The sequence below is a fragment of the Lactuca virosa genome, chromosome 6 (assembly GCF_052849685.1).
Source record: "Lactuca virosa cultivar CGN04683 chromosome 6, Lactuca_virosa_CGN04683_v6, whole genome shotgun sequence".
NCBI classification, from domain to species: Eukaryota; Viridiplantae; Streptophyta; class Magnoliopsida; order Asterales; family Asteraceae; genus Lactuca; species Lactuca virosa.
This window is the reverse complement of record NC_136431.1, coordinates 129,326,885-129,339,338: the sequence shown is the minus strand read 5'-3', so window position 1 is coordinate 129,339,338 and position 12,454 is coordinate 129,326,885. Positions and strand designations below refer to the sequence as shown.

At 34.3% G+C, this 12,454-nt stretch overlaps 1 protein-coding gene across 1 annotated transcript; it reads right to left on the bottom strand.

The window, feature by feature from the left end:
* Positions 1-4,419: 4,419 nt before the first annotated feature.
* Positions 4,420-6,567, bottom strand: LOC145121937 (uncharacterized). The gene is made up of 2 exons (XM_079057617.1): positions 5,848-6,567; positions 4,420-5,739 (listed from the first exon to the last, which is right to left on the bottom strand). The coding sequence occupies exons 1-2, from the start codon at positions 6,565-6,567 to the stop codon at positions 4,420-4,422; spliced, it is 2,040 nt and encodes a 679-aa protein (XP_078913743.1).
* Between the last annotated feature and the right edge of the window lie 5,887 nt (positions 6,568-12,454).

Here is a 12,454-nt window from a genome sequence, read left to right as displayed (position 1 = left end):
TACATACTATTACAAGAGACACACACACAGATACTAGATGCCTTGGTAGAAGGCTACTTTTAGTAGGAAACATAGGGTTTTCTAGGAGATTCAAACCTTTTTACAAATTCACACATCACTTACTTACAAACGCTTTCATATAAATACAGACACTAATATACTTATGATCTCACCAGCTTTAAAGCTGATACTCGCTTTCAAAATAACTTGTATTCTCAGGTCGCCAGTAGACAGGTACCGATGCTAGGTTTTTGAGAAGATGGAGCTCGTTCAAGACTCATCTTTTATTTTGATTCATATTTTGGTGTCTATTTAACTTGACAGAACACACTTGTATTAAAATTATATTATTAATGCAATGGATGATGTTGTTGCTTCTTTACTACTTTGCATTGTTGTGATACTGTACATGACGTCCTCCACCCCCGAACGATTTCGCCGTTCCGGTTTTGGGGTGCGACAGATTGGTATCAGAGCATTGTTTATAGTGAATTGAGTATATCAACCCATAAAAGATATACAGACTATAAATACAATGGGATTAAAATACTCTGACCAAGAGTTTATACTCTTAAATAATAAAATATTTAAATAAGTATACATGCCTGCATTCATACTTAAATCAGTGTCACTAGGACAAAACAAAAGTATTACGATTGTTGGGCAGCACAAGTATGCTTAGAGACATATAGTCAAAACTGGGAAGATATAGCCTGATCAACTATATTATCCGAGGAGTGACTAGCATGTGCCTAAGTGTGGGTTGTGAGGTTGCAACAAGTCTAAAAACTTACCAACAATACCACAATGAAAACAATAGAACAGAACATAAATCTAAAATACTATAGGGGTATTTTGTGTTACTATAAACTACTTATGTGCTAGATTCTTATATCCCTTTTCTCGCGTAGATAACATGGTTGGATTCCATCCCCACGGCAACTTGTACTTCCCTAACCAAGGTAATGATGGAGGGTTTGAAGCAGAGCCAGAAAATGATCACCCAATCCCTATGGATGGTCACCAGGTTGAAGGCTTTGCAGATGGTTCTGACTCCAAGCCTGAAGTTGAGAACCTACCCCCGATGGCTCTTGTTCCAAATCCTAACCCTCGTCCGGCTTTTCAAGGCCCGACGCCTCCGTGGGTGGAAAGCTTGGAAACATGGAGCCAAGGGCAGGATCAACCCATGCCATTTAATGGAGACCGAAGCTTTTATGACCTGAGCGAAGGGGGCTCAGCAGACAGAGTCTTGCCAATCCTGGTCCGCAGAGTGGCCCGAAATGAGATTCAAGGCAGGACAGCTCTCCATCAAATCACGGAATTTGTCACCAATGCGAGAATGCATACAACCCGCATCATTCGTCTGGAAGATGCTCGTGACAGATCTAGAGTAGACCATGAGACCCTGCAGCAAGAACTAGCTAAAACTCGAGTTGAAGTCATAGAGCTCTGGGTACGCCAAAGGGTGTACGAAAGGCACCTAATTGATATGGAGCGTCAACTGGCTGAACTAAGGGTTCACCCAAGAGATAACCGTCCCCAGTAGGAGATATCCTACCTTTCTTTCCCTAGTTGAAAGAATAGTCTTCCTATCTATGCTCTAAGTACTACCTTTCTAAGTAACTAACTTGGTACTGTAAGTACTTTCTAGTTAGGCCAGTATGCCGTCAAAACTTTTGCTACTTCAGATATGATGTAAGACCTACTCCAAGGTCATTTTTCCCAAACATATTACATCTTAAATATCAATGATATTGAAAGTCGGCGAATTTTTAGGCCAATCATTGTTCAAATACTTCCGTTTTGCTATCATTAGAATTCTATCCGAAACGTACTCTAGTCAAGTTATTGAGCTATGGTAAGTTAGCTCAGAGATCACTTCCAATCCTTGTCAAAGGTTGGATAGCAATCGTCTTATAACCATTCTATGAACTTACTTCTACTCGTTACTAGGACTGCATCATAGGGATGTAGGTCAAACCCTCGAGAACTTACTCCTACTCGTTTCCTAAATGGTCGAAATACTCCTAAGTTCAACCATAATCGCTCACAAACTCATTTCTCTTTTCCATAACAGAATCATGTCGTCACCCAGAAATAACCAGCCGAGCAACGAAACCACTATCCTTCATATCAAGGCCGCTACTTTCCAAGCCGCGGTATCAGCTGCCGTTGCAGCTGTCCTTGCAAACCTCAGTGCTAACAACGCAAGCAAGACTGGCAAGGGGGTTGAAAATTCGGATCGTTGTAACAATCCGGGAAACCAACAAATGATAACAGTCACAGACATGCAGAGCCGAAAAACCGAGAAAATGAAACGAAAGCGCTAAGCCCAAAAGGAGCGCAAGCGATCCCAAAGACTTGCCATGAAACAGCAACAAGTGACAACCCCTGCCATCCCAGCACCGATCAGACCATAATAGGGAAAACTTCCAAAGTGTGACAAGTGTAGCTTTCATCATAATGGGGCTTGCCATGAAATGCAATGTTGCAATTGCCACAAAATAGGGCACCATGCTCGTAGCTCTGGAGCACCGGCACGACCCATCACTCCATTCCCTGACATCGGAGTCAACCAGGCTTACTATGGTTGCGGTGAAATCGGACACCTTACGAGGAATTGTTCGAAAAGGAGAAGCAGCGAAAGCAACCGTGTCCACATAACTTTGACTCGACACATCATTTCCACCACCAATGCGGGTGCAAGCCAGATATGTCATTTATGTGGTGAGATAGGACATCTCAAGAAGGATTGTCCAATAACGAAGAACTCTGGCGCAGACGGGAAGATACTAAGGATCACAGCCGCAGGAGAAACTACTCCTGACCCACGTTGAAATATTAGGGCGTTTCGTTTTATTAGACTTATAAACTGTTAAAAACTAGTGTAAATCGAGTCTTATCTTTTTGGCGAGATCCCGTCAGTCAAGGAACTCTCGTGCTGCGTATACTTGCTTTTTGTGGTATACCCTGTTCGCAGCAGTAGTCTTATAGATAAACCTAAAGTACTTAAACTCTGTAGAAGTTGCACTGTGATGTTTGTAACACCTTTATGATCTAGTCTAACGGCTTTTATTCCGAGTAGTCCGACATTATCGTTTAACTTGAGTAAATGTGATCCTCACAATGCCAGTTTCATGTGTAAATTCTTTCCTCCGAAATCGCCTTTCTAGCGAAGCCGTCATTCCAGAACTCCGAGGTACTCATGCAGAGAGTACCTTATGTCTCGTATCCTTCCCAAAGACACTTCAGCAAAACTCCCTGGAGTACCACTCGTACAGTACGTCAAGTTCAACCTGAAGACCCATACGATTGATCTATCACTGGGGAAGGTATACGCAAGGGTGGTATATAATCAAGGTTCTAAAGGCTTAGAATTGATGATTCCACTTTAACTTCTTTTCCTTGTTTGGATGTGAGCTTAAGGAAGAATCATTTATTCGACTACCTTTTCAGTCTTAATTATATACGACTCGTATACACGAAGCGGTGATTGATGAACCAAATATGACTTCTGATATGAACTTTAGGACGGAGACTGCCCAAGACTACGAGTGATCCTACCGCCATGCGAAGAAACTTAGAATGCAATCAGATGCTTTTCCCACCAATCGAGGCAATAGATTCACATAGAACATAAAACTCCCAGGATTACCTCCGCAACGTCAAGTCGAGTTCAGAATCGACTTAGTTCCAGGGGCTACCCCAGTAGCCAAATCGCCCTATCGCCTAAAACCTGCACAGATGCAAGGACTGTCCTGTAAACTTAACGAACTGCTCAGCAAGGGCTTTATAAGACCAAGCTTCTCACCCTGGGGAACTCCAGTCTTGTTCGTCAAGAAGACAGCCTTCCGAACTCGTTACGGACGCAACGGGTTTGTAGTAGTACCATTCAGATTGACTAATGCGCCCGAAGTATTCATGAAATTAATGAATAAGGTATGCCATCCTTACTTGGATCAGTAGTCATCGTCTTCTTAGATGACACACTTATCTACTCTCGTAGTAAGGAAGAGCATAGCAAGCATCTACGTCAGGATCAGATAAGATGTATCTAGATCTTAAAAAGCTATACTGGTGGCCTATCATAAAAGCGGAGATGCTACCTTCGTGAGTAAATGCCTTACTTGCGCCAAGGTCGAGGTCGAATACCAGAAACCCTCAGGACTACTACAACAGCCGGGGATACCGGAATGGAAGTGAGAGTGGATCACTATGGTTCATATCTCAACTTTAAATAACTTATTCGTAAGGTAAATTTAAAAAGTTATTTCAAATTTCAATATGTCCGAGCAGGGGCGGACGCAGTAATTAGTAGTAGGGGTTGCACATTTTTTTTTCCGGTCAAACATAATATAAAACATCTAATACAAATTCTTTTTTCTGGTTAAACATAATATAACAACGATCTATTAGAATTTAAATTTGTCCTCTTCGTGCAGACTTCTTTTGAAACCGCTCCATTACTTTTTCATTCTCAACTTTCGCAAGTGCTTCGGTCTCGACATTACAAAGCAATGCGTCGTTCAAAAATTCATCGCCAATTTTGTTACGCAAGTCGGTTTTCAAGAGCTTCATCTTTGAAAAACATCTTTCTACACTTGCGGTTGCTACGGGTAATATCAAAGCCAACTTTAAAAGCTTATAAACCAAAGGATAAGACCGATGCTTCCCCGTACTAACCATCAAACGAGAAAGATCGGAAATTCCTTTCAAACTAGTGAAACGCTCATCTTTGATGCAAGAGTGATAAAATATCTCAAGTTGTCCTTCAAGCCCTATCATATCTGAATCATCAAAGTCATACTTGTATAACTTACCCAACTTCAATAACTTTGATTTGTCAAATTGTGCAAATGAAGTACAAGGGCTCAAAGCACCCATGTATTCTAGTAATTGGGTGCTTGTTTCACTAAATCGATCCCGACATTCTGTAAGTTGCATATCTACCACCGTGTTGAAGATTTCAACCTCAAAATGAAACCTATTAGTCTTTGTAGTCCTACGTTTTCTCGCACCAATATACAACTCTTCCATATCTAAAGTATCAATTTCGTGTGTTTGACAAAAAGATGATACTTTTGGCAAAATGCTAGCAAACCCTATGTTTCTAAAAGATTGCAATGCCTCCATTGTCCCTCTAACCATCGAAGTCGCTTCTAAAATGTCTAGATCTTTTCTTTGAAGTTGCTTTGACAATGTACCCGTGAGGTGTAAAATGTCATACATCATATGTAAGTAAAACACGAACTCATATGATTTAAAATATGCTAAGATTCCAGATGCTTGTTGACGGTTTGCCAATGACCCTCCCTCCTCTTTCACAAAATCTAAAACTACAAGAACATCCGCAAACAACTTCATCAAACTTGTGAGTGTTTTGAAATGTGAACCCCATCTTGTTTCTCCCGCTCGAACAAGTGTTGTCTCTTGATTTAACCATCTTCCGGTTTCAAGTTCACCACTACACAAGCCTTTTTGCACCCTTTCTCTTGCTTGCTCTCGTAGTAAGTTTTTTCTTTTACACGAGGCACAAACAACATTAACCACCAACGAAATTTGCTCAAAAAAGTCACTAACACCATCATGCTTCTTTGCTACAGCCACAACTACTAATTGAAGTTGGTGTGCAAAGCAATGTACATAAAAAGCCGTGTCATTCTCTTGTAATATCAAAGCTTTCAAACCATTGAATTCCCCCCGCATATTGCTAGCCCCATCGTAACCTTGTCCTCTTATCTATTAAAATTTAAAACAATTAATATATATATATATATATATATATATATATATATATATATATATATATAATTAAATTGAAATAACAAAAAGTAAAGAATAAATTACCTGACTAAAACTCAACCTATTACTTGTAAGTACTTCATTTATGGCGTTTTTGAGTGTAAAAGAAGATGTATCCTTCACATGCACTAGTCCTATGAATCTTTCTTTCATAAAGCCAAGACTATCGACATAACGCAAAACAATAGCCATTTGTTCCTTTTTTGAAACATCACTAGATTCATCAACTAGTAAAGCAAAAACATCTTGACCAATCTCTTCACGAATACTCAAAAGTACTTCTTGGGCAAAACATTGCACAAGTTCTTTTTGAATTTTAGGGGAAATAAGTTGATTGTTTTTAGGAGCATTTTCTAAAGTATTGTTGAAAATATCTCCACTAGTCTCTCGAATGGCTTTTAACACTTCAATGTAAAGCCCTCTATTTTCCGAGTTAACCGACTCGTCATGACCACGAAACGGTAAACCGGTTTTCAATAAAAGTCTAACAACAATAATAGAAACACGTAATCGAGCTTTATATTTATGGTCCTCTGCTTCGGTTTGCCTCCTCAAGACTACATTAATAGCTTGTATTTCCCTCATTAAAAACTCACACTTTTCTTTTGTTTTGTTGTGAAAACTATCAACACCACCCACATGAGTCCGAAATACATCTTTTTTATTCCAAGTATCAAAACCTTGGGAAACAAATGCATCTCTCCCTCCTTTTTGTCCCATGAGGTCCCCACACAAATAACAATATAAACAATATGCACTATTCATTTTCACACTATATTCCAACCAATCAAAGTCATCAAACCATGAAGGAACGAATCTTCTAAATCTATCACCTATTTTTTTTAGGAAACTTATGTGCCCTTACTTGACACGGTCCTTGAAGCAAATATGCTCTTCTTACATCATCTCTTATATTTGGTTTGTAACTTGTAATCAATGGCCTGTCCGCCGGGTCCTTTGGAAGATCTTTCAAGTCAACATTATCATTAGGTTGGTTAGAGCATGGTGTTTGTGGAGTTGCATTAGAAACCGAAGGGATTGATTGATTGGTGATTGGTGTTTGTGGAGTTGCATTAGGATTAGAAACGGAAGGGATTGATTGATTGGTGATTGGTATTTGGGAACATTCTTCACCACTTTCATTAGGATTAGGTCTTTGTCTTTTGGTAAAAAAAAACCACTTAGTTTAACCTATACAAACATAACAATTACACCTAATCAAACAATGACTTCAATAAAAACAAGTTGCTTTCACTTAATCAAACAATAAATTCAATAAAAACATAACAATTAGTCAATTATACCTAATCAAACAATGACTTCAATAAAACAAGTTGCTTTCACCTAATCAAACAATAAATTCAATAAAAACATAACAATTACACCTAAGCAAACAATATAACTTCAATAAAACAAATCAATTTCACCCAAGTCAATCAATAACTTCAAAAAAACATATCAATTTCAAATATCTAAATGAATTGGTAGTAGAACTTACTTGTTTCATTGTAGTGTAGGGATTTGAAGTTTGAACTTTGAAGTGGATTTTGTTATTTGATAACCAATAAACCAAAACAGTAGAAATTGAAAAAAGACAGAAAAGGGTCGATACTTGCTTCAGGAAGTCGAGTAGAACTTCAAGTCTTCAAGAGAATTGTTGAAATCGATCAAGGATTGTGATCGATCCAACAATGAAATCGATCAAGGATGAACGATTGTGAGGTCATGAGTCTGCCAAGGCACGATCGAAGGTCGAATTGTCGATTGGTCGAAGGATTTTTCGACGCAAATCAGGAAGTCGAGTAGTCTAATTTCGATTCTGTAATCGTGATTTTTTTTTCAACCGATAATACTCAATTAATTAGGATTGGGCTATTTTTTTTACAAGCAATTAGCCCAATTGCTAATTTATCCAATTAAGTTTTATTTTGGGCTTTGGGCAATTGGACTATTAGACAATAATTGATTAAAACATTGGCCATTTGGGCTCGTTATTATTTTTTTTCGTTTGGTAATTCCCGATATAGTGACAATATTTTTTTTATATAGTTGGCTAGTTGCACAAATTTTTTTTAGTAGTTGCACGATTTTTTTTACGTAGTGGCACAATAGGTAAAAATTTAAAAAAAAACGAAATTTTTTCTACTACGTGCGCGGAAGCTAGGTGTTGCCGGTGCCACACCGGGCACCTAGCTAGGACCGCCCCTGTGTCCGAGCCTGTATTTACATTGGCCTATCTCCTTATTTTATATGTTACTTTTCAAACAGTCAAAAGACTTTGTATCGGTTTCATTTTTCTTGTTCCATAGTGTAAACTATATAGTAAGATGATGAGTTACATACCACTTGTCAATACTATAACACATTTGGTCTAGCAGTATGACATGTCCCATTTTTCTATGATTTCAAAGGTTCAAGTTCTACTTGAAACAAATTTGATAATAGAAAGTAGAATAAAAGGAAATTAGATTTATAGTTTAAACAATGAGTTTTGCAATGTGAGAATTTTTGTTTTAGTTTCAAAGTTAAAACATACCAGATTTTAACAAAGTGATTTTAGCTTGACGGTATCAAAATGTTGAAAATATGTCCCTCCTCTAAAAGGTTATAGAGGTTAAGTCTCGTAATTGACAAAATGAATAGTTTGAGATTAGGTTTTTGTGGGTTTATGTTTTTGCCGTTTAAAAAAAACATGCATGATTAAAAATCATTTTTTAACGACTAATAAATATAAATTCTAAATCCTATTCCTAAACTACTTATGACAAAAGACTTGAACCCCGACGACGAGAATTAACCCCATCTTATAAAAAGTATCTTTTCAAACGTTTTGAAACCGTAAGGGAAAAAAACATCTATATTTATTTATTTCTTTTTGTAGGGTAAGTGGTATTTTAATATACTTTGAAGTAATGATACATCGAAATAAAAATTTATTTTTGTACACCTCCTATTAATAATATATATAGTAATTATTGGTTTATATAGTTCCACTCATTGTTTCACTTTCCGTCACTAGGCTATCTGTATCTTTACACTTTATCCACCCGAGGAAATGTATTTAATATTTTTATTCCATTAATCTTTTGTGTTTTTTTCCTCAAAATATTAATATTGATCGACATGTTTGCAACTACAAAATTTCTCTTTTCCGTTATGTGTGGACGTAGACCGAGAGTTATTTATGTCCGTTTTGTGGAGAGCATAATTTATAAATTTTCTAAGTCAGAAATCATTTTTAATTTTTTAAAAAATATATATAGAATGATCTTTTTTATAAATTATATTAACAATTTTATAATTTATTTTCTACATTTGGACCTGCCAAAATAAAAAATATCTTATGGTCAAAATCTCAAACTCAAAGAGTTATAATATTTAAACGCATGGACCATTTTTCTTAAAAAAAACTACATATGAAATTTTTCTGTAAAATACAAGGATAACGTTTATAATTTATTTTCTATATAGGGACCAAACATGTCAACATACAAAAGTATTATGTCAAAGTCTATATCCAATCGTATAAAAAATAGACATTGACCTTTTATATAAATTATATGGACAATTTTTAAAATTTATTTTTTATACAGAGACCGGACCTGTCAACATAAGAAACAATTGTAACATGTCTAAAAGCCAAAACCATTGTAGCAAAAGACTAAAAGGAAAACTATATTACTTCTACACGAGTTTCTTTTATTATATACGATAAATTGTACAAAAGTCATAATGTTTAAACAGTAGTTCGATTTTGACATTGCGTCATTATTTGTTTCAATTTAGTCACCAAATTTTCCAATTTTTTTCAATGTTAACCACTTCACCTGTCAACTCGTTAGTCGTTGACATTGCATGCTGACGAGTCATTCTTTGGTGACGTGACATTATGATATGAAATTATTTGGTTATGTCACCCTGAATTGACATGATAACGTGTCAAAATTGCTATTAAGTGACACAAAAGACACAAAATTTCACATTTGGTTTTTCAATTTTAACACAAACTTTCATTTTTTCCATTTTGATATTTTATTTTTTTATCCCAAATCGAACATCAATTTTTCTAATTTCGTTCAATGTTGACCAATTTACTTTTGAAACCGTATAAATAATTATGTTTATATTTGCAATCGTATAAATACATCTTTTTGCATTTAAAAATCATATTTTTTATATAAATAGAAGGTATTATGCAAACATCATATTTTCTTATGTAAAAATCTTATCTCAAATAACATCAAACAAAGCAAGGTATTATTTGTTTCTGAATTTTAGATTTTACATGAAATCCAAATTAAGTTTTATTAGATTATCAAAAATATGGTTTCTTGTTACTCCATGCATTATTATGGACGAAATAACAAATTTTGAGAAATGTTTTCAAAGATTAGACATTTCTAATGCCTAACCTACTCCATTTAACATGTATTCATGTTATAGTAGCGATTAAGGATTAAAGGATTCAGGATGTATGATATTTGTCTTATGTATCATTCTTAAAACATACTTAACTTTATGTAATTATGATTTTTTTGCAATAGATTAAAGGGTTTTAAGCACTGTTCTGTTTCTTTTTGCAACATATACAATTTTTCTCAAAAACCATATACAAGTTAACGACCAATAAACCATAACTTAACACAAAAATGAAAACAATAGAATTAACCAACCCTTAAGTTAATTTTAAAAAAAAATGTACTACAAAATATTCCTCACAGATTTCGTACTACACTCTAGAGCACATAGTTTCGGATAAAGTGCTCATTTTATAAAAAAAAATAGTTATTTTTGTGGAAAAGTTGATTTATATATTACTCAATTTCCTTATAAAGAATATATATATATATATATTTATATACATATATATATATATATATATATATATATATATATATAACATTACAATTTAAATATAAAAAATTCATATTTATACAAAAATATATCGTTCTTAAATGTGTGTGTGTATATATATATATATATATATATATATATATATATATATATATATATATATATATATATATAGCTGTTTACCCGCACCAAGCACCGGGTGTGGATATTTTTTTCAGAAATTAATTTCTGGAGACGATTAGTTATTTTGCATAACAGTTTACTACATCTAAACAATTATCAATAGAAGTCATGTTAGGAGAAACGAAATCAGTAAGAATTAAAAATGAAAAGTTGAGAATCTTTACAAATGCACATGAACACATAGTTCAATGTACATTATTATTCGTGCAACGCGTATTTATACACACATTTGATGTATAGACGGAGATCTTTAGGTGTATTTATTAAAAAATTATTCAAATATTTATATATTCTAAGAAAATAAATATATGAAAATTTTAAATTTTTAATATTTAAAAGTCGAAAACTTAGACCGTGAAATAAGAGTTTGATAGTTACTCTTTAGGTTAAAATAAAACTTTGTTATTTTTGGGTTCAAAATAGAAATAAGTTACTCTTTAGGTTAAAATAAAAGTTTGTTACTACTTTGAAGTAAAACGAAAGTAAACTATGTTGTTGTTTTGTGTTAAAAATATAAGTACATTGTGTTTGGGTTAACGATAAAAGTATGTTCGCACACGGTGAATAGTTTGTTTCGGCAGATAGTTTTAACACAACGATTAGTTTCCTTTAAGCGTGAAGTACTTCCTTGCGATCTTCCACAATTAATCTCAACATAAGCATACTGATTTATTTATTGAATGTTAAAAAACGATTTTCAAGAATCAAATTTTCCTACTTAATGTATTATGTTATGTTTAAAACCAATATACATTTTTTAACTTTTTTAAAAACAAATGTTCTTAGATACCCGATTTATAAAAGGTTAAAATAAAAATAAAAAAACAAACAAACAAACAAACTATTTAAAAAAATGAACCTTCGTGTTTCATCAAAGTCAAACAGATTATAACATAAGTATTTCATTCAACTTTAATTGGTTCATAGTATTACCAACAAAATTATATCCACCACCAAATGCTTGTCATGTACCTGACCACTCTCTAAAATATTCAAAACTAATCAAAATGCTTGCCATGTGTGTTGGAGGGATTTTAGCGGCTACACACCATACATATACTTTCTCCTATTCTTTTGTAGCATTGGCACATTACCTTCTTTCCATTTTAGGTTTCCAACTTAGGCTTGCTGAACATAAATTGAAAACTGAGTTTGTAATTACAAATTGAAAACTGAGTTTGTAACTCTAATGTGTCTACACATCAATGACAGTTAATACTTTCCATTAGTAATTCTACAACATACACACAAGTTGATGATAACAATCTCCTAAGTACAATGTTATAATCAAAATAATCAATTATATGACCCTAAAAATTATCCCAGAAAATATCACTTCCAAGTATTTATTATTGATTCTAAATCTGTTTGTATTTACCGTTTTTTGACCAAAATGCCCTTTTCTTCCAAAAAGTTCCCGAACAACATCAAAGATATTGCCCATATAACTTCGAACAAGATTCTCATATCCTACAACCCTTTAAAATCAAAATTTCCATTTTTGATATCATCTATTCAAATAAATCAAAAACTCAGAAATCTCATAAATAATTGGAATTCATTTCGTCTGCATTTTTATTTGATGATCAGCATACTCTTGGCCTTCAAAAAAACT

What these genes read in the sequence shown, in the direction of transcription:
- LOC145121937 (XM_079057617.1), bottom strand. Translation starts at nt 6,567, where the DNA reads ATGAATAGTGCATATTGTTTATATTGTTATTTGTGTGGGGACCTCATG. An exon ending in ATAGGTTGAGTTTTAGTCAG is followed by an intron (nt 5,740 to 5,847) that starts GTAATTTATTCT and finishes AAATTTTAATAG; the next exon opens with ATAAGAGGACAAGGTTACGA.